At 43.2% G+C, this 26992-nt stretch overlaps 1 protein-coding gene across 1 annotated transcript in view; it reads left to right on the top strand.

Annotated features, from left to right (window-relative positions):
- The window catches only part of GRID1 (glutamate ionotropic receptor delta type subunit 1), a gene marked incomplete at both ends in the record, with an annotated part of 666527 nt that overhangs the window by 615617 nt on the left and 23918 nt on the right, over positions 1-26992 (top strand). Inside the window, one exon of the mRNA XM_082673940.1 lies at positions 24564-24730. Within this exon, the coding sequence (XP_082530066.1) occupies positions 24564-24730 (167 nt within the window). The remainder of the gene's footprint in view (positions 1-24563; positions 24731-26992) is intronic.

Genomic DNA, 26992 nt, shown 5'->3' with positions numbered 1-26992 from the left:
CCAGCCAGGCAGAGTTTGATTTAAGACCTTTAAGACACACCAGCCGCTTCTCTCCTTGCGGGTGCCCAGGTGCAGGCCTACTCCTGGTGTTCCTCAAGAAGGCCAACGCCACCAATGATGCCCTCTGGAGCCGGTAAATCTGGAAATGGGTCGTTAGAGAGATATCTCCCCATCTCCTGTTTACTCCTAGTCCATAGTTGGCACCTTAGAAATCATCACCCTCTGGTGATATTTAGGGTCTCACGCATGAATAAAACAATGTTAAAAAAATATGTGGTGGGGGCTTTCCTGGTGGCTCAGTGGTTGAGAGTCTGCCTGCCGATGCAGGGGACACGGGTTCGTGCCCCGGTCCTGGAAGATCCCACATGCCGCGGAGAGGCTAGGCCTGTGAGCCGTGGCCGCTGAGCCTGCGCGTCCGGAGCCTGTGCTCCGCAGCGGGAGAGGCCACAGCAGTGAGAGGCCCGCGTACCGCAAAAAAAAAAAAAAATACATGGTGGAAGATGCAAATAAGGGGTTCTTTATAAATGCCTAAAGCTTCATGGTACAGAATCTAATCTTTTTCTGGTACAGAGGATGTGTTGCTTTTATGACACATTCATTTTATAAACCCCAAGCCAGCTTTGGGGTCACAAATCTCCCACTTGCACTTGGATCTTTAAGAAAAAAAACTGACTGTCAGCATTAGGCAAATGTTAAGGGTTTTATAACTGGTGTCATATAAGTGAGTTTATAGTACTGTCAGAAAGTGGAGTGCACTACATTTTTTACTGCAAGGAGAGCTCAGATCCCACTCTCAAACCTTCCTTCTGCATGTGCCTGTTTGGGTGGCTACTGTACTTACATGCTTATCTGAAACTCTTCCTGTCCCCTGCCCCCTCTGGAACTGCTCCTCAGCCCCCAGGTTTTGACTTCAAATACCTTATGAATCCCCAGCCTGAAGCACACCAGACTGGGGATGGCTGTGCCCTGAGTGAGGGCCATATTCTGAATCCAGAAACTGTAAGGAAAAATCCAGCATATTGGGAAATATGGACATGATCTTGATATTCAGGGAGGAGGGGCTTCTCTGAATCCCAGACAGAACCCGCGTGGGTGCAATGCAGGCCGCCTGGCAAAGGTGAGGACTGGGTGCCCCCAAGGGATATCAGAGGAAACTGCTTTAGCAAGAGGAGGATGCTCCAACTTCTAATTTCCAGTTACTCTTTGGTGACCCTGGCTCCATTTCCAGAGAGTGCTTGGTAGTGGAACAATGTCTAATTGCTGCTAAAGTCAAGGAGCTTGGTGTTGAAAGTAACCTCAGAGAGCTGGTATTTTTTTTTTTCCTTGTGCTGCAGCTTTTAATGACCTGAAACCAATTTAGGTGGGAAATTGCTTAGCAAGAGGTGATCACTTTTGCACAGTATCAGAACCAGAGAAAGGAATTATGTCATGGTTTCCCCCCCTGCTGTGACCTACTCCTTCATGCCAGCCATCACTCAGATAGAGAGGGGGCAGCCCTTTCTGGGCCCTGGCGAAGAAAGCAGAAAGGGATTTGGAAGCAGAGGGAAATTTATTTATTTATTAAAAGCCCACAGTGTGCAGTTTTTAGAGCAAACCTGCATGGTGCCCAGCAATTCTCAATAAATACTGATTGTCCCTGAATGAATCATCTGTTTGTTGTCTGACTGAGCAGAGCCACATAAATCAGGGGTGTAGTTGGTGTCATCAGTGAGTAGGTTACCCTCTGTGAATTCCTTGATGGGAGGGATGAGGTAAATAGCTTTATAGTCCCTTGTCTCTTGATACCCACCTCTTCGGAAAGAGGTCCTGCTGGTCCTTGGAGAGTAGAGAGAGGCTGCCTTCATTTCTCTCAGCCACCTGTACTTGTCAGGCGTGAGGCAGACTAGAGCAAGGGTCCACAAACTATGGTCCATGGGCTAAATCTGGCCCACCACCTGCTTTTACAAATAAAGTTTTATTGGAACACACACTCGGTCATTTACATACTGTCTGTGGCTGCTTTTCTGCTACTTCAGTAGAGTTGAGTAGTTGTGGCAGAGACCATGTGGTCTCCAAAACCTAAAATATTTCTTACCCTGGCCCTTTGTAGAAAAAGTTTTGAGGATCCTTAGCCCAGAGCCATGGGTGCTCCAGGGATACTGTCCATCGGTCAATGCCATCTGATAACTTATAGACATATCCAGTAGCTTATCATCTAAGCTCTATAAAACTACCTTCTAGAGTATATAAGCACGTCTAGCAGGTAGTTCCTCCTCTGGCTTTATGCCATTACCTAAGTTCCATACCATCTAGTAGCATACAGGCTTTGTCCTTTCTTGTTCTTTTCAGGCCTACCTCTGATGGCCCACAGTCTTTGCCCTCACTACACTGGGACCCAGCCTCACTCCTGACCTGGCCTAATTCCCCCCGAAATCTGCTGAGCAGTCACTGTGTGCCAGGCACTCTGCCGAATGATCTACACATATTGATCTATTTATCCTAAACAGAACTACTTGATTATTATTGCCTCCATCATGTAGAAATGGGACTGACCTTCAGGGAGATTAAGTGGCTTGTTCAAGGTCACGTGGACGTGAGTAAGCCATGGCACAGTCATGTCTCACTTCAACCTTGCCTCTTCCCATGGGGTTACATCCCCATTTCTATACCCAATGTGTCTGCACCCCCTTGCATACTGTTTACTTGTGCTTCTATTTCTCTTCCTCTTTTACACCAAAGTAGCAAGATATATGCCTGGCTCCCATGTTTAAAAGCCTTAGTTCTCTTTCCATGTGACATAGCAAAGGTTATTTAAGTCTGTGATTTTATCTTTTGATTTCCCAATTATTAAAAATATCGATTAGAGAAACTCGGATGCAGAATTGAGCTGGCAAGTGGTTCGAATTTGTATGCTAATAACTTTGTCACATGGAATCTGACTTTAATGTTGTTGGTAAGACTTTTAAAATTTTTCTTTAGCTTGATCAACTCTATGAAGTAACACCCAGCATAACCCCATTTCTGTACAGTGTCAGGGCTAACCCAGGCTGCCAATTTATTAAGTCTTTCCATAAATCAAACCTAATATTTAATAACATTGTCAAATAGAATACAGTTTAATAGTTTAAATGTCAATCTTCACAGCTCATTGGGCTCTTTGAATAAATAGAGAAGTAGCTTGTTCCAGACCCTGTGGCTGGAGATAGTATTTTTCAGATGGAAGTCACTTCGCAGGCAAGCAGTTGTAACAGAAGGTTGTTTTTTCCACTCAGTAAATATCGCTGAGGTCATAAAGTGTGAATGCAAATGCAGGAAGAAAACGGGCCCACAGATCTTATTTATTTCCACACTGATCTAATGCTTGCCCTGGCGCCAGATTGACTGTGGGTATCACCAGTCAGCACCTGCCTTCATTCCTTGCCCTGGCTCTCTGCTCTGTGACAAGGAACACTCTCATTGTACACACTCCCTGCTGAGTGCCAGGAACCATACCTTGTGGCAGAAAAGGTGGTCCCCAGAAGGACTACAGTCTTCCATAGGAGGATCAGGAACTCTGATGCCCCACAGTGCCCTCCATTTGGAGGGAGCAAAGTGAGGAAGCATCCTGCTTCCATGGCATACTGGAAGTCCTTACTGAGGAGTGGGGAGAGACTTACATGGGATGGCGCTCCTTTATATCTTGGGGATGCTAGCTTCAGTGATCCGGAAGGTTTGGTCAAGTTGATGAAAGGAATCCTTTGATGCAGGTCTGACCCCCCCAGGAAAAGGACTGGTACAAACTAGGCAGCCCTGTTCGGTGGAAACCAACAGTGCTGTTCTCTGTAGCAGCAGTGGGCTTTGTAGGCATATGCTCCAAGACACATATTTTGTCCTTTTTCTGCTGCTAAGTCAGTGCACATTGGGGATTCTACACGCCTCCTTCCTTCTCAGACACTCACAGACGCTGGATAATCATTCATCTCTATTCTTTTTGTGTTTTTTTTTTTTTTGGCCACACTGAGCAGCTTGTGGGATCTTTCTTAGTTCCGACCAGGGATTGAACCTGGGTCCTCGGCAATGAAAGCATCCAGTCCTAATCACTGGGCCACCAGAGAATTCCCCATTCATCTCTGTTCTTTCATTCTTGCTCAAAAGGCACTATATCCTTTTTAAAAAAAAAAAAATTTATTGGAGTATAGTTGATTTACAGTGTTGTGTTAGTTTCAGATGTACAGCAAAGTGAATCAGTTATACATATATATCCACTTTTTTATAGATTCTTTCCCCATATAGGCCATTACAGAGTATTGAGTAGAGTCTGTATGCTATACAGTAAGTCCTTATTAGTTATCTATTTTATATATAGTAGTATGTATATGTCAATCCCAGTCTCCCAATTTATCCCTCCCCCCATCTTACCCCCAGTAACCGTAACTTTGTTTTCTACATCTGTAACTCTGTTTCTGTTTTGTAGATAAGTTCGCTCGTACCCTTTTTTTTTAGATGCCACATATAAGTGATACCATATGATACTTGTTTCTCTGTCTGACTTACTTCACTCAGTATGACAATCTCTAGATCCATCCATGTTGCTGCAAATAGCATTATTTCATTCTTTTTTAAGGCGGAATAATATTCCATTGTATATATGTACCACATCTTCTTTATCCATTCCTCTGTTGATGGACATTTAGGTTGTTTCCTTGTCCTAGCTATTGTAAATAGTCAAAAGGCACTATATCCTTTTTGCAAGTTGGATGGTCTCTTCTCTTTATTCCTTCATTTATTCACTTATTCATCCATTCAATAAATGTAATTTGAATAGCTTCCTCCTAAGAGCTTGGATATGTGAAGTTAAGTTCCACTTTCAATCAGATTTAATCTGTGGCTTTGGTCAAGAGAATTCACATCTCTGAGCTATCTGTGAGACTGAGACAAGCCTGCCCAGATGAGTTGAGTTTACCAGTGCAAAAATGGAAAGTGTCCAGTGCGGATTGCAGTACAAGGTTGACATTGAGTAGATGTCAGCAAAATGCCTTAGCACCTACTATATATTAGGAAAAGAACATAATAAAAATATAAGGACAAATAACACTTAGTCTTTTTATGAGGTAGAGTTGACAAACAATAAAATGCACTTATATTAAATGTTTATTTCATGGGTTTAGACTATTATGTACAACTGCGTAATCACCACCCAAAAGAAGATAGAGTCATCCCTCAGTATCTGAGGGGGATTGGTTCCAGGACACCGCAGATACCAAAATCCATGGATGCTCAAATTCCTTATATACAATGGTGGAGTATTTGCATATAACCTATAAGCATCCTTCTGTGTACTTTAAATAATCATCAGTCATTATAAAATTACTTACAATACCTGATACAATGTAAATGTTATGCAGATATTTGTAAATACAATGTAAATGCCACACGAATCAGTGCCAGCGTGCACGCAACCAATTCAGGTTTTTCTGTTTGGAATTTTCTGGAATTGTTTTTTATATTTTTCATCCACGGTTGAATTCTCGGTGCAGAACCCACAGATACAGAGGGCCAACTGTGTAGAACATTTCCATCACCTTGAAAAGTTTTCTCATGTCACTTTCTAGAAACGTCTCTCCGTAACCTCAAAAGCAACCACTTATGAATTTCTGGTACCACAGATTAAATTTACTGTTCTTGGAATTCATATAAATTGAATAATATAAAATATGTATATTTGTGTGTAGTTTCTTTCACCCAAAAATATTTATGAGATTTAACCATGAAGCCGTAGATATCGGTACTGAGTTCTTTCTTTTTTTTTCCTTTGAGTAGTATTCCACTATATTAACAAACCTTAATTTGTTTATCCATTCTCCAGTTGACATACGTTTCACTTGTTGCCAATTTAGAGCTATTATGAATAAGGCAGTATGATCATTTTTGTACAAAATTTTGTGGACATATGTTTCCATTTCTCTTTGCTAAATACGTTAGAGTGAATTTTCTGGGTCATAGGGCAGATGTATGTTTACCTCTGTAAAAAACCTCCTGACCACCTCCAATGTGATTATTCTATTTTACGATCCCACTAGTGATATCCTGCTTATGTGCTTGTAAATTCCAGTTGCTGGACATCCTAACCAACATTTAGTGTTGTCAGCCTTTGGGACAGTAAACAATTAAGTGGCTGTGAGGTTATCTCATTGTTTTAATTTGCATTCCTTTGGTGGCTAATAATGTCCAGCACTTTAATGTGCTTATTGGGCATCCATGTTGCTTCCTTGGAGAGGGGTGTGCTCAAGTCCTTTTTAAATTTTTACTGGGCACTTCGTATTTTCATTGTTGATTTAGATGAGTTTTTAAAAATATATTCTGGATATAAGTCCTTGATCAAATATAAGTGCTCCAGATATAATTCCCAGTCTGTAATTTGCCCATTCATTTTCTTAATGATGTCTTGTGGAGAGTAGAAAATTTTAATTTTGATAAAGCCCCATATATCAATTTTTCTTTTCTTTTGCGTTTAATAATTCTTGTGTCCTAAGAAAGTTTTGCCTACCTCAAAGTTCCAAGTTTTCTTCTAGAAGTTTTACATTTATGTCTACATTGCATTCTCAAATTAGTTTTTGTATATGGAATAAAGAAGTAGTCCAGATTCACTTTTTTTCCCCCATGTGTCTATCCAATTGACCTAGCACCATTTATTTAAAATGGTGTATTTAATTAACAAGTGACTTGTATTTAATTAACTTGTATTTAATTAACAAATGACTAGGTGCTTTGATTGAAAATCAACTGGACATATATGTGTTGGTCTGTTTCTGGATTCTCCATTCCATTCCATTGATCTATATATCTATTCTTATGCCAATAAAAAAAGTCTTGATCACTACAGCTTTATAATAATTCCTTAAATCAGGTAGTGCTTTCAACTTTGTTCTTCTCTTGCAAGATTATTTGGTCAATTCTAGAACTTTTGCACTTCCGTTTAAATTTTATAATCATCTTGTCAATTTCCTCAAGAAAGCTTGAGATTTTGATAGCTATTACATCGAATCTATAGATCATTTGGGGGAAAACTGATATCTTTACACTATTGAGTTTTTTAATACGTGAACATAGTTGTTCCTTTTAAAACATCAACTTTTGATATTATTGATTTTCTCGATTGTTGTTATATCTTATTGATTTCAGCTTTTTTGTTAATTTTTTCTTACTTCTATTTACTTTGGTTTCAATTTGCTCTTACCTCTTCTCACTTCTTAATGTTGAAACTTAGATAATTGATTTTACTCCTGTTTTCTTTCCTAATATAAGTATTTAAAGCTATACGTTTCCCTCTAAGCACTGTTTTAGCTGAATTCCATGAATTTTTATATGTTGTTCTTTCATTATCATCAGCTCAAAATATAAAGCATCGGACTCAGTCTTTTTCTTCAGGTATCCCTATTGAGTTCTGGAGGACAACAAATGGCTGTGATTTAGTGTGGAAAAGGGTATGAGAACAGAAATTGGGGATTTATTCTGCTTCGTGAAGTTGAGGAAAGCTTCCGAAGGTAGTCCTGTCATGTACCTACATTTTACAATCCAAATGCCTCAATTCCTTTTCAGTTTTGAAGATACAAATGTGAGAATGTGAGAGAAAACTGACAAGCAGGAAATAAAATACACAGAAAACTAAAGGAAACCAGAGAGGCAGAAAAGACAGTGGAATGCCATGTGAACAAAACTTCATTTTTATTTCTACTAAATGTATAGTCTCCTCGTAGGAGAATGACGACAGTGGTATTTTCCCTGTTTAACAATTGCTGTCTACAGAACCCCTTCTCTGCGTCTCAGGCTGAGTTCTGGCTGTCTTGACCCTGTAATATACCTGAGCCTTCTTCACATGCTTTAAATCTGTGGTCCAACCCAACTCCAAAGGCACTCAGGTTAAATAGCCCCCAATCCATGACAACGTTTAAAATAAGAGGTTTTGAGAGGAAATCTTAGGTTATACATTTATAATTTAAATGTGTATGTCATTTAAATAAATATATGTCACCATTTTTAAAAGTTTAGACTATTTCTAAAAATAAGCAGAAAAAAACCAGTTACACATATTTTTTTCACCACCTAAATAAGGCTCTAGGAATTCTTGTGGGTATTTCTGGGGAGTCTTTTTTGAATCTCTGCATATGTTTTACATAATTATGATGTTAGAGAAAATATGTTTTATCCTGTACTTTTTTAACACTGTTGTAAAACTTTAAAAATCATTTTAGTGGCTACTTAATATTTATCAAATAGATGTAAAATTAAACATTTCCTTCTTGATTGTCACTTGGGTCGATTCCAATTTTTCACAAATACAAATAACATTATAGTGAACATCCTTGTGCCTCATGATTTTTCAGTTACTATATTTATTTCTGCAGGTCAAATTCTCAAAAGTGGAAATATGGTGTCAGAAAAGGATATAAACATTTAAAGCTCTCAACAAAATATTCCTGAGTACTGCCAAAAGCAGGGCTTTGAATAAATTACATTCTATCTTTGGGATCAAAAGAATACTGAGGCTTCAGTGTTGTTTCTTGTTTTTGTTTTTGTTTTTTCATTAAATCCTTGTGGATTTATCTTTAGAAGGAAAAGCCTTTTAATAAATTGGTATTTTTCTACTTTTCTCAAATCCTTTATAGTGATTTTTTAAAATTTCTTTCTCTTTCTCTTTATGTAGGTACATATGAATTTTGACTTTATTTTGCTTTATTATTCTGGGGACTGGAGTGGAGAAGAAATCTCTTTCTTTTCAACTCACTTTTTCCTTGGCCTACATTAGGCAAAATTCATGAATTTTGGCAGTTTGAGGAAACTGAATAAGATCATGGTTAGACACCTACCTTTGTTTAATAATAAAATTGATGCACCTAACAACCCCTTCCTCAAATGTGTATTTATGCAATGATTTGATGTTTGAAATATATGGGGTTTTTATTCATTCATTCTTTCATTAGTCAACTCATTTACTAGTGGTGAGCTCAGTTAATATGTAAGAGTGGGCTTGATACTTTCCTGATAAAATTGAGTTAGACTTGGTATAAGGTCAAAGTGAAGATGAAGGCTGGTTTGGGACAAGATGTTATTTCAAAAATAAAAGATTTGTGTTACTTTGCCCAGAGTTTTCCTTCCTTCCTTTGGGGCCTTGCATCGATGTTTGGACAATCAGGAGGTTAATTTAATCGCAGTGTCTACTGTTAGAGAGCCCTCGATGGATCAGGGGTGGGGATAAGTTTCTTCCGTGCATTAATTAGCTCAACTGTGCTTCTACACAACTCGTTTATTAATTAGGAAACTAGAGTTTAAGGAGGGCAAGGGACTTGCTGAAAATCATGCTTGAGTCAATATCGGACCCAGGGTTTGAACTCAGTATTTTTCTCACTCCAGCACCTGTGTCATTACCTGGTGACACTGTGCAAAAATAGAAGAGATGCATGATCAAAATGAAGCCTCAGCTCCTGCTGCCACTTACCTAGTGTTTTCATCACAGGAAACCTGAGCAGTTCCTTCCCCTCTCCTCACCTTTATACACCTGGGTACGTGCTGCTTGGAAAGCCTTCCTTTTCTTTGGTGGCCAGGATGATTCTTGATTATCTCTCCAACCTCAGCAGAAGCGTTCACTCTTCCCGACCCCCTGCTGGAGCTTCTAGTTTCTCAGGGCAGGGCCAGGGGCTCCCTTAACACCCTATGCATCCCAGAGTACAGATTCATCAGATGTCACCCCCATCCTCAGTGCCCTGCTCTGTCACATCCTGACTAGACTCTGAGCCTCCATAGGGTTGGGCCTGTCTCTTATTCATTTGTTTGTCCCCAGGGCCAAGAGCAGAGGTAGGCACAGGGCAGTGAACATGGACATCCAAAACCTTTTATCCTTTCAAAAATCAAACAAAATAAGTGTTCAGTGAGTAAGAAATGAGAGTATTCAGAAATGCATCCATGTGCATCTTTCTTCAAGAAGAATGAGCAGGATTGCTGGGATCTAGTTGCAGAGGGGGCAAGAAGGGATGAGGAAGGGTGGGGAGGGCAGGGGGCTTAGTCAGTGTCCTGGAGCAGGTTTCCGTGCAGTTGACTACATTGGCCCCTTCATAATGCCCTACAGCTTAATTTTGTTTGATGATGATTGGTTTGGGATAATACAGTGCTAAGGTCAAGGAAGGCGGCTCCCACTGTGCCTCCCTTATTAAATTACTTTGCTTTGGGTTTTGAGCATTGCCAAGCAAATCTTGTTATGAATTCTTCAATTACTTTCTTCTGCGATTTTTATAATTTGGTAGGGTAAGCTTTGGAATCAAACCAACATCTGTGCCATCATGCTAACTTTGATTCCTTTCTTTTTTTTTTTTTAACATCTTTATTGGAGTATAATTGCTTTACAATGGTGTGTTAGTTTCTGCTTTATAACAAAGTGAATCAGTTGTACATATACATATGTCCCCATATCTCTTCCCTCTTGCGTCTCCCTCCCTCCCACCCTCCCTATCCCACCCCTCCAGGCGGTCACAAAGCACGGAGCTGATCTCCCTGTGCTATGCGGCTGCTTCCCACTAGCTATCTACCTTACGTTTGGTAGTGTATATATGTCCATGCCACTCTCTCATTTTATCCCAGCTTACCCTTCCCCCTCCCCGTATCCTCAAGTCCATTCTCTAGTAGGTCTGTGTCTTTATTCCCGTCTTACCCCTAGGTTCTTCGTGACCTTTCTTTTCCTTAAATGCCGTATATATGTGTTAGCGTACGGTATTTGTCTTTCTCGTTCTGACTCCTCATTTGAAGCGTGGGAGGACGTTCACTTCCCTTAAATCTGATTTTATTCTTCAGATTTCCTCTGCCCCATAATTTGCTTTTTACCCAAGTCTACAATTGTGGGCTGATTCCATTCTGTTTGTTCCACTGAGTATTATGGCTTTAGGTTTTATAACTTAAGTTTTTGTATTTTGAACGGAATTGTTTTGTTCTTTGATTACATTAAAATCAAGAAGCAGTAGCTGGTGAGAACAATTTTGATTTTTTGTGTCAGTCAGATCGTTGGCAGTTTTTGTTTAGCTTATTTTTATTTCCATTTTGTTGGTATAATGTTGTTTGTCCAGGAACAACAAGCAGGGAGAAAGAGGGGAAGGAAAATAACATTTATTAAGAAATTATTATGCATGCTATTGTGTTCATACACTTTATCTTTACCATTGAGGGCATTTTGTAATATTTCCATTTTGAAAATAAGGAATGTAAAACTCAGAGTGGTTAAACAATTTGTCTGAAGATTATTGCACTCTTTCTACCATCCATGTGTTTATTATTATTACTATCACCATCATCATTGTCATCATCAATAAGAAAATATTTGTGACTGACCAGGGATTAAGATCCAAAATACACAAACAGCTCATACAACTCAATATTTAAAAAACAAACAACCCAATCAAAAAATGAGCAGATCTAAGTAGACATTTTTCCAAAGAAGACATGCAGATGGCCAATAGGCACATGAAAAGATGCTTAACATCGCTGATTATTAGAGCAATGCTAATCAAAACAATGAGATATCACCTCACAGCTGTCAAAATGGCCATCATCAAAAAGTCTGCAAGTGAGAAATATTGAAGAGGATGAAGAGAAAAAGGAACCCTTGAACACTGTTGGTGGGAATGTAAATTGGTGCAGTCACTATGGAAAACAGTATGCATGTTTCTTAAAAACTAAAATTGGCACTACCATATGATCCAGAATTTTCACCCCTGAGTATATACCCAGAAAAAGCAAAAACTCTAAGCTGAAAAGATGCGTGCACCCCAGTGTTCATAGCAGCAGTATTTACACTGGTCAAGACATGGAATCAACCTGAGTGCCCATGAACAGATGACTGTTTAAGACGATGTGGGATATATATATATATATATAATGGAATATTACTCAGCTATAAAAAAGAATGAAATATTGCCACTTGTAGCAACATGGAGGGACCTAGAGAATATTACACTTAGTGAAATAAGTCAGAGAGAGACAAGTACTGTATGATATCACTTATATGTGGTATGTAAAAAACAATACAAATGAATGTATATACAAAACAGAAACAGAGTCACAGACGGAAACAAACATATGGTTGCTAAAGGGGAGAGGGAGTCAGGGAGGGACAAATTAAGAGTATGGGATTAACATAAAATACATAAGCAGCAAGGATTTACTGTATAGCACAGGGAATTATACCCAATAACTTGTAGTAACCTATAATGGAACATAATCTTCAAAAACCAAACAAAAAACCAAGTCACTGTGCTGTACACCCCAAACTAACATGATATTGCAAATCAACTATACCTCCATTTTAAAAACAACAACAAAAAAACCTATTTGGGTATAAGTAGTTGTTTCTACTGGAATGGGAACCTCTAATAAATAGTCCCTTTACTCTCCAACATAGAGGTATTAAGATTGGCTTTGAACCCTACATTTAAAATTTTTACCATGTGTGTGTGTAAAACACACACACACCAACAGGTGGACAAAGGCAGAGAAGCAGAGAGAGAGAGAAATGAGAGGTGGATTAACTCAAATCAGGAAGAGTAATTAGAACAGTAAGAGCTCAGAAAAGCATGCCTCCTAAGGGTCAGATAAAGGAAGCAGGAATGGTGAGGAGCCTGGTAAAGAAACTGCTCAGCAGTGAAATTTGGTATTTCTAATATTTTAAGAATCTTCACGTTGAAAGGTTTTGGACGTATCCGTGCAGCTCGGCTCTCAGACCTCAGTTGCTTATGTCAGGAAGTGATGAGCAGGCATCACTCCACTTTCTAGTGAGTATTCAGCAGCCCTGGACCATGAGGTGGGCTTCTATCAGGGCCGCGACCCTGCAGGCCCCCTAGTGGCGCATCTTGCAGATTCTTTGACTTTACAGAGCTGTACATCCTGACAGGTAGAGCTCAGAACTTGTTCTGTGAGGGAATGGGAGTCCATCTGGATCAGGACATGACCTCTTTTGTGGCTCCTCAAAGAGTGAAAGGCTATTGTGAGAGCTCTTTCTCTCTCTCTCAAGGCTGACATTTTAGCAAAGGCCATAAAGGGATCCTTAGCTACAAATGGGATTAGAAAATGAGACTCTTCAACGTAAGCCCCACAGGGATGGTCTCTGAACACATTAAGGGAGAGTCTTTAATATGAATCGTGATCACATGCAACTTTACTGCTTCTTTCTCTTTCCTGCATAGTCCAGGTTGCCAGTTTCCAACAACCCTTTATGGCTAAAGAAACACTGAGAGGATGTGTCTGCAGATGGCAAAGCTACACTGGCCTCAGGGTGTAGTTTCGTGAGTCTCACTTGAACTTTGTCTTAATGGAGTCAAGTGCTCCGTTAAGGCCACATAGTGTAGTGACTAAAGTGTGGGGTTTGAGTTAACAAGAATTGAGTTTGAGAAACAGACTCACAGACTTAGAGAATGAACTTATGGTTACCAGGGAGGTGGGAGCAGGGGCAGGGGGAAGGGATAGTTAGGGAGTTTGGGATTGACATGCTATATTTAAAATGGATAACCAAGAAGAACCTACTATATAGCACAGAGAACTCTGCTCAATATTATGTAATAACCTAAATGGGAAAAGAATTTGAAAAAAAAATAGATACATGTACATGTATAACTGAATCACTTTGCTGTACACCTGAAACTAACACAACATTGTTAATCAACTATACTCCAATATAAAATAAAAAGTTAAAAAAAAAGAATTGGGTTTGATTCTTGTACCCATCTTGTGCCAGAGGTGAGATCTTGGGCAAGGCTGATTCACTTTGTTGTACAACAGAAACTAACACAGCATTGTGAAGCAATTATACTCCGATGAAGATGTATTTAAAAAAAAAAAACTTACTCCTAAACAAAGTTATCTCATCTGAAAAATAGGAATAATAATACCAGGTCTTCTCAGCTTTATTGTAGAGTAGAGGTGATGTGAATGGATGAGTGCAATGCCTTGTAGAGTGTATTTTAACACAGTAGTTCCCCAGGGCTGGTCTTTGGACCAGTAGCATCAGCATCATCCAGGAACATGTTAGAAATGAAACTTATGGGCCCTACTTTAGACCTAATGAATCAGAAGCTGGAGGAGGGAAGTTGGGGAGAGGTTAATCATCTGTATTTGAACGTGCCCTCCAGGGGGTACTCATTCCCTCTCAAGTTTGAGAACATATGCTTGAATGAATAGTGCTTATTGGTATGATTGTTGTTTTAATAGTATCAGTATTTGATTTATTCCTGAATCTTAGGAAGTGACTCTTAGCCAGAGACCAAAGGTAACCATTGATACTATCCATGAAATCAGGCTCTGGAGGAGAGCACAGGATGGAAAAGAGTGGAAGGCAGACTTGGAGGGGCAAACAGGACATCACCAGCCCAGCGTGCTTTGATTCAAGTCCTCAGGCTTCTCAGATTCTAGTATTCAGCCCTTCAGTTCTGCATTCGTCACTTTATACATATTTATTCAGCGCCAACTGTATGCCAGACATCATGCTAGGGCGGTGAAAAGGACACGCATGGCCAAGGGGCTCACATCCTTCCGTGTGTGCGCAGGCGTGTGTGTGTGTGTACACGCACTTGTGCACGCGTGCTGGGAGTATCTGCGAAGCCCTATCCCTGTGCTTCTTCATGGAATGTTTGACCCCATGGATGCCTGTCCTCTGTGATTCCTGGGTTCATGCATTCTTAGGTTGTTTCCCTTTCCTACATGGGTATTTCTCATTCCGTATTCTTGTCTCTTCCGAATCTATCTTGTATATAAGCAAACCAAATTACCCTTTTTTGAGATCATTCTTAATCTTTCCCATGGAATAACTCAGATTAGATTGTTGTTTATCATGGTCTTTGGACAATTTAAAGTTTTGACAAATCATTGAAAATCAATGTGTCCCTTTGCCCTGCTGAGAAGGTTGTTTGTGGCCCCTAGCTTTGCTGACGGTATACAGTTTCAGACTTTTGAGGAAGGAGCCATTGATTCTTCCAAATTAGGGCTTTTCTTTTTTCCATTGTACCAAACCAGCTTCTTCTCCCTTGGAGATGTGAGAAAGCTTCTCCCACTGAGACGATACTTGGTTCACTAAATAAGATTCTTTCTCCCCGGAGTGCCAGAGGCTCTAAAAGGGAAAGCAGCTATGAAGCCTCCATAAGGTCAGGTGCTGGAGGCAGACATCATTAGCAAAGCTTGTCCAGAATCTGTCAGTGTGACAACAGCCAGCTGCTCAGGGAGCTCTGTGTGGCTCTTCGGGGCTACTGATGTTGAACTTTTGATGTGGGAGAAGGAAAGGCCATTTGCAGTCAAGGAGACCTGGGGAGACATTCAAGCTCTGATGGAATAGCTGCTTCTGGTGTCTTGGGCAAAGTCCTTTTTGCGTCTCCATTTCCTTGGAAAATGGACACATTTTGTACTGTGGAAGTTCAGCCTGAACTTTGTAATAGGAGAATGGATGGGAAAGCACCAAGTAGAGTGACATTCAGGAAGAAGATGTAAAGTGTGACTTTCCTTTAATGGTTGTTTTCAATAGCCCTGGTCTCAACCCTATGCTATTCCCTCCTCCATTTGCTGCCCCAACTCAAGATCCTAGAGCCGTAATACTCTTTTCCTTCCTAAACCTACTCTGAAGAGGAGATCAGAAATTCATGGACAGAGAGGTCTCTATCATTGAATCCCAACTTTAGCACACATCAGGGGCACCTGGAGAGATTATTAAGACAGATTGCTGGGCTCCACTCCCAGGGTCTTCTTTTCACTGGGTCTGGAATAGAGCCTGAGAATTTATATTTCTCCAGTGATGCTGAGGCTGCTGGTCTAGGGAACATTCTTTGAGAACAACTGGTCTATATTATAAACTTGGAGGATGTTAAAGCTGGAAAAGATCTTAAGAACTGTCTGCGCTCATCTTCCATCAGTAGGGAGTCAGTAACTGGGCCAAGACTGTGACACCATCTAACAGACTTTCTAAATTACCAGGCTGGATGACTGAGGACAATTTCAAGTGTTATTTACCCCAAGGCAACTGCATTTCAGTTAGGATCTGAACTTAAAGCTATAAGGATGATGCCGGTATGATTATCATGATCATAAGGATAGTATCTTATTGTTTGAGTTCCTTCAATGCATCAGACACTTTCTGTGTTGTCTCTTCCTGTGATAAGCCTAAGCGGTGGGCGGGGCTCGCGACTCCTGTCTTCTAGAAGAGGTTACTCAGGCTCAGAGGGTTCAGGTGGCTGGCTAAGGACACTAGGGGAAGACCTGGTCTCCCCGTCTCCAGGCCCTTGCTCTCACCCACATACCATGCCATACTTTCTATGAAATGAAGTTGAACATTCTGTAAAGGAAATTAAGGAATCAAAGAGAAGGTAATGGCATTGGTGGCCTGAAAACTAATTGCCATTGTATACCACTTGCTCTGCTTCTCACTGTTGACTGTTCCTCTGGGACACAGGAGTACCAGGATATAGGGCAGGTAATCATTTGCAGAAATAGTTTTGCAGACCTACTGCCTGGCCGTCAGGAACTGTTCTCTGCTGCTGTAGCCTTGGGGTGTCTCTATCACCTCTGTCCTCTTGCCCAGGTAATGGGTGACCTCCCTGGGACCAACGACCATGACAAAACTTCAGGGCTCAGGCCTGTGCTCGTGACCATACATACACACACACACACACACACACACACACACACACACACACACACACACACACACACACACACACACACACACACACACACACACACACACACGACATCCCCCTACCAGATGTTTTTGCACCCTGTGGACGCTTCAGGAAAGCAGCTGTTGCACTAACCGTGGGAGAGCCCAGCTGCCGTCCCCCCTCCCACTGAGCCCCCCGGCTTTGCTTGCTTGTGCTGGTCCAGGGGCTGATCCAGGTGAAGGGTCATTCTCTTTCGCTCCTCGCTTGGCAGGTTTCCTTACAGCCTCCTGAGGAGGCCATGTGAACACTTCCGAGGGTCCTGTTGATTGTCTGCCTTACATTTTCACATCATTTTGGAGGTCTCTTTCTATTGTTCTGAGGGACCGAAGAGATATAGGCTCCTTCTTTCCAGCTGAAGTTCTCCTTTTCCTGAACCTCGTGTGGTGTCCAGGTGCTTCATACCTCAGTTCACCTCTCTTGTGCTTCCCTGGGGGATGTGGTGGCACACTCACACTCACACGTGCACACACACACACACTTCCACACATGCATACATTCAGGTACACACATCCTCATGGGCACACGCGTACACACACTCACACACACACGCCCCACACACACAGCACGTTGCTGTCTTGGTCAAGGTGGAGGAATGGTTGGCAAGAGGGGAGTGGGTGGGAGGAAAGTTGTTTCAATGACAGCTGAGGTATTGATCTTCTGAATTGAGCTGGGGAATGCCAGACAGAGAAGAAGGAACTTGTGTTGGGTCCTCACTGTGTGCCAGGCACAGTGCATTGTGTCCTGTAATTTCATCCTCAAGCCCCAAGTCTATATAGGTTCATTTCAAGCCCCAAGTCTATAGGTTCACCAGAGAGCTGGAATGTGGCAGTGTGTCTGTCTTCATTCAGAATCCTGCTCTTTTCACTACACTGTGCTCTGTGAAGGAGGCTGAATCACTGAAACTACCCTCTTGGGCAGCTGCAGTCACAGAAGAAATGCTTGCTGAGTTGCAGAAAACATGGGGACACAGGAGACTGAAAGAAACCAGCAGGAGTCACCCATGATGGCATCACCCAAAGATAGTATTTGGTACTTGGTTTTGATTCTTCATAAAGTTCTTGCATAATAATTTTAAAAAGATATCACAATGTAAATACTCTCTTGTAACAGGTTCTTTTTCACTAAACAATATAATACTGGTTGTCATTTATTTAGTGCTCACCACATGCCAGGCAAAACCCTAAGCATGTTACATTTACTGAGGGATTTAATCGTCATCAGAACTCTCTGAAGTATGGACCATTTTACATCCAGGGGAACTGAGGTTCAGAGATGTTAAGCATCTTGTCAGCACTTACACAGCCAGCAAGCAGTGGAGTTGGGATTCGTATCTGTACGGTTGGAGTCCAGAACCCAGGCTGGCTCTTCTTCATCACGGACAGTTGTTTCCCTTAGCAGGGAATGCTCTTTTAAAACACCATAGTAGCGGTAACATAATATTCCATCATCTAATACATCATTTACCTAGCTGATTCTCAATTGTCAAGCATTTAGATGGTTTCCAATTCTTGCTAGTTTAAACAATATTGCCCTGAGAATCTTTGTACAAACATCTTCTTTGAAAGGGAATAATTCCTTAGAATGAATTCCTAAGGGTAGAACTGCTACATACGCACATTTTAAAAGCATTTGATTCTCCCCACCAAATTACCATTCCAGAAATATCGTGCCAGCACACACTCCTGCCAGCAGACTGTAGAATTGTCCTTTTCTCCATAGATAGTCTGGGTCTTACTGTTGCATCTTTTGATTTGGCGTAGCGCATGATAATGTATCACTGTAGCCAGGATTCAGGATGCCTGTGGTGATGTGTGGCGATTTTGTGAACATGAGCGTAGGAGCTAAGATTTGGGATGCTGAGCTCTGCTTTGTTGGGGTGAAGCGTGGATGCAAGGAGAGACAATGAGCGTGTCACTGGATGGTTAACGCCCATGAGGCTGCATCAGGTTTCCAAGGTGTCCCTGATACCCTAACATCCCCATCCACAGACAGCGCAGGCCCCTGTGTCTTCCCTCTCCCCGCATTTCAGCTGTTCCACGAACCACCTCTGTAAAGCTGGAGGATGACAGTCACTGGAGCCAAAGAAACCTGTGCTCTCCCCTCTGCCATGCTTGGACTCATGAAGGGAGGGCTGGGGAAACTGCTATGGTGCCCTTACCCTCTGAGCACTTCCCAGGGGAATGCTGTTGGTGATAGAACCCGTGGGAATGGCAGTGACTGTCTTTCTCCAGGTTGAGCTGGCTCCACTACTCACCATCTGGGTTTATTTGGGACAAGTCACTTTATTTTTCTGAGTCTCAGTTTCTTCATCTGTAAAATGGGATTAATGTTCAGCCCCCTCAGAATTATACCATGGATAGAAAAGGAATCATGTATCTGACAACCCAGCATCCAGCAGGTACTTCACACCTACCCTGTACCTGGCAATGCAGACACCTGATTTCCTTTAGCACTTCTTTTCTGATGGTATTTGTGTTTGATGTTTGTAGTACCTGCATTCTTGTTTGGGGGGATAGAGTGGTTGCTTGTCCCTTTCCAAAATCAGTTAGGATGGAGTAGAACAGCATTATGAAGTTCTTGCCTCCAAGGCTGTTGTCTTGGAAAGTTTGTGCTCCAAGTGAGTTCTGGGAAGGGCCATGTTAGTGGTGCAATGAAGGTCAATGCAATCTCATTTTATTACCAGTGTGGAGCAATGGCGATGAGCCATCCAATATCCCAGCTCACTTGTGACTCTGTTTATGGTGCCTAGCCTTCCTCTAGCAAAGTAGGCTAATCATGTTCCCCCAAACGTTAGGGAGGCTGCTCTAAGCACTGGGGTCAGACAGCCCCGTGGTCTCAATCCCTTTCCATTTGTAGCAGTGCACCAGCATGTGGGTGGACTTGGGAGGAAGTGGACTTCAGGGATGGGCTTGGATTCTGTTTGCTAAGATGCTTCCTGGGAGACAAACTAGGAGTGGTCTGTCTACCTGCTGCTGTCCTGGCATCCTGAGATGCCAACTGGACATTTTCTATGACATTTTATGTGATGTCAAAGCTGTTCTTTCCTCCTTTCCCCAAGGTCCTCACATCTCTTCTTTTATGTGTGAACCAAATGCCTTTTCTTTCTTTTTTTTTTTTTTTAAGGAAAAGGAGAGAGTGAAATGAAGCCACATGTTTAGATGCAGGCCAGGGATGTAAGGGAGACTTTCCCATGTGTTTAAATAGTGTCAGGGAGCCAGTGCCCTGGGAAACCGGAGAGCTCTGACAGACCTTTGTGCTCTGTTGATGGGCAAAAGCGCCTTTAGGAGCCAAGAGCACACAAGGCAACGGAGACTGAATCTGGTACAGAGATCGGATCTGGTACCTATGTAGTGTGTGATAGCATAGATTGTGTAACAAGATGAAAGAAAATATTTTACTCAACTTGTCCTAAGAATCATCACTAATCCCAGTCCATTATGTAATATTCCTGTTCATCTTTTGGCGTATTACATTTCACATATATACAGAACAGTAATAATAGTGTATCCATCCCATTGTTTTCTACTAATTTACGTATATAATATGTATATATTTCTATGTGTGTATATATATATAATATGTATATATACATTTCTATGTTTCTGCATAGTCTTTATAATTACTATCAGTTGCATAAAACCATATCGTATTAGTGAACCATAATTTATTAAATTATTTCCCTAAATTAAATATTTAAACTGTCCCATGCTTACTTTATAGTCAACATTAGATTTAAAATGCCTGTCATGTCATTAAGATACACAGATACGTTTGGTTTACTTTTTAGGTTAAATTCTTAATTTGCTAGGGCAAAGGGTAGGAGCAGTTTTAGATGTTCATGTTATGGATGCTGTGTTACTTTCCGAAATGTTGTGTCATTCTGTGATGCCTATGGCCACGAAGGATCACACCCACTTTGTCACAACCTCACTAACACTGGATATGACCAATTAAAAACAAACAAACTGTGGAAGTAGGAAATTATATTCCTAGACTATGTTAACTGTCAAACCTCCACTGTCTTAGGTGAGCTAAAGATGCCTTCATAGCTCCTGGAAGTATCTTGGGCTGGTGTCCCGGGACTCCAGAGCCAGCTCTGAAGGGCTCCCTGGGTCGCTGTGCCCACCTTCTGCATAGAGCCTTCTGCATAGAGCCAAAGGCTTGGGGAAGGCTTGGCTGAATCTACCAGCCTTGTCTCCAGCCTAACTTTCCAACAGCCGCATTCCAAGGCATTGATGCATAATAAGTCAATGAATAGAAGTTAGGAATACATTTAATATTATAAATGAGCCAGCCAGATCAAGGTAATTTAACTCATTAAAGAGGTGAAGTCCAGTATTTGTTCTTGTTTTGTTTTAACGCAGAACACAAATCTATGGTACCGCTTTCATCTTTTAGACTTTATGAAATAAACGTCAATAATCTATTTGTAAACAGCTCACTGCCTATTGCTTCTGATCTCACATAACATCCTCCTTAACTCCCCTCAGCCCCCTGGGAAGTAGGGAAAGGACAGGACTGGGAGACATAAGAAAGGATGAGTTGGTATGAACACTGGCAAAGTAGCCACTCTAGAGCTCTGTTGTGCCATTTAGCCAAAGCGTTCCCAGTTTCCTGCAGGAAGGTGTCTGGTTCACCCTTCTTTCTCTGTGAGGAGCAGCCAGTGGCACACAGTTGAGAAGAGGCTAGATTCCTGCCAATAGTCTGTCTTCCCAAGAGACTGGAAAACAATCCTCAGCAAAAAGAAGTAGTTAATATAAATAGGAAATGACAGATGTCCCAAAGTGTGCGAGATCTCTGGCATAGAGTTGAGGGGGTGGAGGGTAGAGGGAGAGGCGTAGAAATGCCTTCTCAATGGAAGTAGAGACGAGGCAAGAGGCTGAGCTACAGAGGAAGGAGCTGAACCAAGAGCAGAATGGGAGAGATGCTCAGACTCAAGAAAGGCAGAAGATGAGCCTATGACAGGAGGGGAGAGAAGGAGAGGAAATTCTTGGATCTCTTGGAGGCAGATTTTTGATGTATCTGGCATCCCCCGCATATGGAGAAGCCAGAACTTTTGGATAAGCAGCACAGAATAAGAAGGTGGACACATAATTATTAGGGGCTGCATGGAAAATCGGTTCTGATCCCATAAGGAAGAGTTACAACTGTGGGGAGGTTATGGGGCGTTCATTCTGCCTGGATCAAGAAGAGGGTCTATATAGAGGGGGTATAGCCATGGTGGATGGCATGTTTGGGCTTCTGATACTGGCATCCGAAGTGTTCCTGAGAATATGGTCCTACCTAAGAAGCTTTCTGTCTCATACAGGGGCTGCGACATACCAGGAAGATTGGGGAGACACCTGTAAGGTCCAGGAAGTTGTGCTGGAAACTGATGAACTTGGGAAGCCCAGGGTGGTGCATTTTACTCAGCATGAGGCTAAGAGAAGAGGACCCAGGAAGCCGTGGGATGCTGAGGAAGTGAGGAAGGGTTGTTGGGGATGGGAAGTATTTTATAAGGCTAGAGCTCCATTGCAGCTGCAGTTTCTGAGTTAGCCCACATGTAAGAGGTGGCGCATCAGCCAGCCTCTCCAGGTCTTCCCTGTTCTGGCATCGTTAGGTAGATTAGGGACCAGCCATGTGCTTCTTGAAGCAGACATAAGAACTATGGTAGTCAATGTAGTCCCTGTTTACAAATAGGGAGACTGAGTGTCTGGGGTCATTCAGCAGCTCAAGAAGGAGAACTTCTATTTTCTCCTCTTTTCCTGACTGCCTTCCTGGTTAGCAGGGATTTGCACCTGAGACATCGCCAGCATGCCTTCCATATGTTTTCTGCCTTCTCAGCTTAGGCAGCGGGACTATAAATGCAGCTTCCTTCATGGATCCGTGCTCACCTGTCACTTAGCCCAAGCTGGAGCCACAGATGCCTGTGGCTTGACGGATCCAAGTGCCCCGTTAAGTGGCCATGCCAGGCTTTTGTCAGAGCCGGTTTCCACTTGAGGCAGGCCAGCTTATTTCTTTCTCCTTCTTGGAACATCACTTGAAACGTAGGAACGAACTTGATCTTAATTCTTTCTTCAACATGACATGCCCTTTTGAAATTGTGCAAATAACAATGTCTGATTGTCATGTTGAATTACAAGCACGGGTATGAAATGCTCCAGAGTCGGACAGAAGCCAAATATTAGGTCATAAGTCAACATTTTGCTGAGAAACTCGGTTACTAAGAGGTGGAAAATTTATATCTTTTCATGAGAAAACGTGTTTGCCAGCAGGAGAAAATTTCAAAACTGCTATCCTCCCATGTGGAGGGAGAGAGATGAGTGTAATTTTGCAACCTGGGTCAAAGCCCTTTAGGGACTCCTGAAATTGACTTGGGCAAGGAAAGAGGCTCTGAGGTAATATTTGGATTGTTCCCGAGGTGAATATCAATGGGTGGTATGGTCTATGTCATTTCTTACAAGATCGTCGGGTAAAATTGTGTGAATGGCTAGGAGCAGTCTATTCCTGGCAGGGGGAGGCCATGCTCCACCCACAAAGCCTTCGGATGGAAAACTCCTGATGAGAAAATAAGCCAGCTTGGCCCACGGGCACCTAGGGTCCCAAAAGAAGCAATATCGTGATGAGCTTCACCTAAGCAGCTATGGCATTCTCCGGAGATTCTCAGTGGACACAAAGACAACTGAATAAAGGCAGGAGAAGGGAATAACACCCCTGCTGACAGTGCCACAAAGCTTGTAGCTTGCCAGCTTGGCCTGTTGTTACCTGTGATGTTTCAGCCCTGCCACTGCCCCAGGCTGGGGTCCTCCAGCATCTAGTGTGAGCTGTGGTAGGAGAGAAGAAAGCATGAGGTGTCTGTATGTTCACTAGAGAATTAAAACCAGGCTCTTGGCTGCATTAAGAACATCATGCTCTATTTTAAGCTGGCCAAGTGACAATGTCTAGTTTGCATCTTCTTCCAAAAATAAAAGCAGCTCACATTACTTGTGAGTGCCTAAACTCCAGGCCAAGTCAGGATTATGGCTCAGGATAGAACTGAATGTCTGCTATGGATGGGTGTGATGGAGTGGGACTTCAGCTGTGGCCACAGGCAAATTCGGATGGAACAATTTGCCACCATTGCATGGCTATAGAAACACTGACACCAGAAGCCTCCTCCATGTAGATGCATGTGCGTGTGTTTATGCACATGTATGCATATATATCTGTGTGCATATAAATGTGTGTATGCTTATGTATGTGCGTGTGTGTTTGTGTGTTCACACTTTTGTGTGGGCAGTGAAAGGGAAGTGGCAGAATCCTGGCTTGGCACCATAACAGTCAGGACCCTGTCCTTAATGGCTTCTTCCCCAGGCATAGCAAGTTCATGACTTAGATATTAAGTCGCAGCCACTCGGGGGCACTGATCCTAGGGCCGTCTCCCATGTTCGCCTTAAGCAGGGCTCAGTCAAGTTTTAAGTAGAAATATTAAATGGATACTATCATGCATCCCCCTAAATCTCCGGTCAGAATATCTCAATTCCCTGGGGTCAGACTTTCTGCACTCTCCAAGGTGAGCTCACTACTCTGAGAAACAGGTCCATGGCACTGTGACCAGGAAGCTAGCTCAGGGGCCACGTACAGCTCACCTTGCCCACCTCTCTGTGAGATGCGCAGCACTGGGGCCTCCTAGAGGCATCATCACATCCTTCTATGTCTAACCACAGTGAGTGGCATCAACCAGGGGTGGAACCTGCAGACCAGAAAATAGGAGAGTGTGCTGTGCCGGCTCGTTGGGCAGGAGGACCATTTAGAAGGGTCCCTCAAATCCCACCACTGAGAGGCCTCACTGCTCGAAAATAATACGGGAGGCCAGGTCTGCCTGACTTCATGGTGATTTTGGTGTTTCAGGCAAAGAAGGGGAACTACGCCTTTCTGTGGGATGTGGCCGTGGTGGAGTACGCAGCCCTGACAGATGACGACTGCTCCGTGACTGTCACTGGCAACAGCGTTAGCAGCAAGGGCTATGGGATCGCCCTGCAGCACGGCAGCCCCTACAGGGACCTCTTCTCTCAGAGGTAGGCTCGGTCAGTGAGAACACGCTGGCAGCCCCCATGCTCCAGTTGGGGTTTAACCAGCCTTCGGGAGATGAGAGCCAACACAAACTTGTTTATTCATCACGTTTTCCTCAGTGCCGACTATGTACCAGTACATGCTGCTCTCCACCCCGGTCCCCAACTAGTCCTGTGCCAGGTCCTGGGGTAAAAAAGAGGAAGTATGTGTAACCTTCCCATGAAGCTGCATAGTCTCAGTGGGAGCTGTGATGTGAGTAGGCGATGTCAGCACGGGGCAGTCAGTGAGACAGAGAGGATATTCTGGGGGTGGAGGAGGACAAAGAAGGGCATCTGACCAGACCCAGAAGACCAGGGAGGACTTCCCAGAGGAGGTGGCACCTGAGGCCTGAAGGTAGAGTAGGAGTTAGCCAGATGGGCCTAGTAATTTAAAATTAAATGAAAGATTAACTGGATCTGGGAAGGGCCCAATAATAACTTCTTAAGATAAATGCAGGGTGGAAAGAGTCAGTGTGGAGACGTGAAAAACTGGGGCCAGAGAAGCAGATTGAGTCCATATTCACCTGCACAGGGGCTGAGGGAGCAGATGCTGTCCGCTGGGGCAGGACAGGGACCTGGCCCTCACTGCCCACCTCCCCATCTGTTCCGGATCAGCTCCTGTTAATTGATACTAGCAATGGGGCGTGTTGGGGGAGAGTGGGGGAAAACACTGTGCAGACAGGAGTGTTCTGGCCTAAGCAAAGACACGTGGACCCTGTCCGCCAGAAATGAATATGTGTGTCTAGTTTGCATTGGCCTCTTTAGCTTCCCAGGTGATTTTCTGGTGCACGTCCATCCTTTGAACTTGATCTTCTCTGGACTCCTGGGCATGACTGAGTTTCCAAGTGCTCAGTCTGGACACCTGGTCGGCCTCCTTGACGAAGATAATCTCTCATCATCCCACCCCCATTTCTCGCTTCCCCACGGGAACTTACCTTAGCCCTTGACCAGGTTACCTGGCCTCACAGAGAGGATGGAGGTGAACAGCATGGGTGAGCTCAGTGGCCTTTTCCCAGCAGCCAGCCTGCTAACAGGGGCTCGTGTCCCCAGTGATGTCTAAGCCCACCACTCACACATGTCTGTGGGGTGACATCCTGGTGGGTGAAGGAGCAGAACTAGAGCTCTGCCTTGGTCCACCAGAATCCAAACTGTGGCAGAAGCGGCCAGGTGAAAAGGCCGGCATGGCGCTGAGGCTTAGGGGCAGCGCCCTGTTACCTGATGAACACATGTTTTCCAGCACTGAGGAGCATCCACCTGGAGGGGTGAGAATTGTTAAAGATCATTCGTTTCACATCCTGAAGCTCAGAGAGGGTAATGTGCGCTGAGGGCAGCTCAGCCAGCAACTGGCAGATTTGGGAGGAGAAGGCAGGTCCCCTGAGCCCCAGTGCTGTGCCCATGTTGCTATCGGACCTCTGAGCCCTCCCACCTCCCACCTCCCTCCTCCCACCTCCCAGATGTTGATTGGGCTCTTCTGATCACGAGCACCTGAGCCTAAACCCCATCAGGGAGAGGCCTAGGAGGAGGGCCTGCAGCCCATTCATTCAGTGGCTTGTTTGCAAAACTGGGAAAAGGGGTAGAAGTAATTAAGTTCAATGAGGCTTTGGGGTTTTCTGTAGAATTTAATCAAGTATACATGCCATGCCTCCCTTTGCTCCCTGGAGCAGAGATGGATGACACAAGAGAAGGAGGAGTAGTGATTTATCAATTGCTGGGATTAAAGGCATGAAGAAGGGATGGCTTCTCTCCAGGGTATATAAGACAGTGGTGTTCTTGAGGTTTACCCTACTTGGTTTTCTGAGACAGGATGCTCAGGGCATTCCCCAGGCCATCAGCCTGTGAGCACCTCTCTCACAGGTTAGTAACAGATGGTAAGGGAGCTTGTGGGACCAACGCAGCAGCATCAGCACCACCAAGACAGCTAATGTGCCCCAACACAGTGCTCACAGAAGCACAGGGTCCCCAGTGTGGAAAGCTTAGGGTCCCCGTGCACTCCAACTGCTCCGAGATCCCCTGAAAGTCTGCTGAAGTGAACACTGACGGACTGGAGAGAGGAGAGAGCCTGGTTCTTGGCTGGATCTTTCAACAAACATGATTGAAAGTGGCTAGTCCAGTTTCTGTGTCATTCTGGCAGGAAGTGATTAATTACCCTTTGCTTTCATCAGAAGGCCACATGCTCTAGGACTGTAAGTGAATGTCCTTGGTAGGCTGTGCTGGCCTCCTGAAGTATTG

This window comes from Grampus griseus (assembly GCF_964374135.1).
Source record: "Grampus griseus genome assembly, chromosome: 16".
NCBI classification, from domain to species: domain Eukaryota; kingdom Metazoa; phylum Chordata; class Mammalia; order Artiodactyla; family Delphinidae; genus Grampus; species Grampus griseus.
The sequence above is the reverse complement of the archived record's forward strand: the minus strand, read 5'-3'. Positions and strand labels throughout refer to the sequence as shown.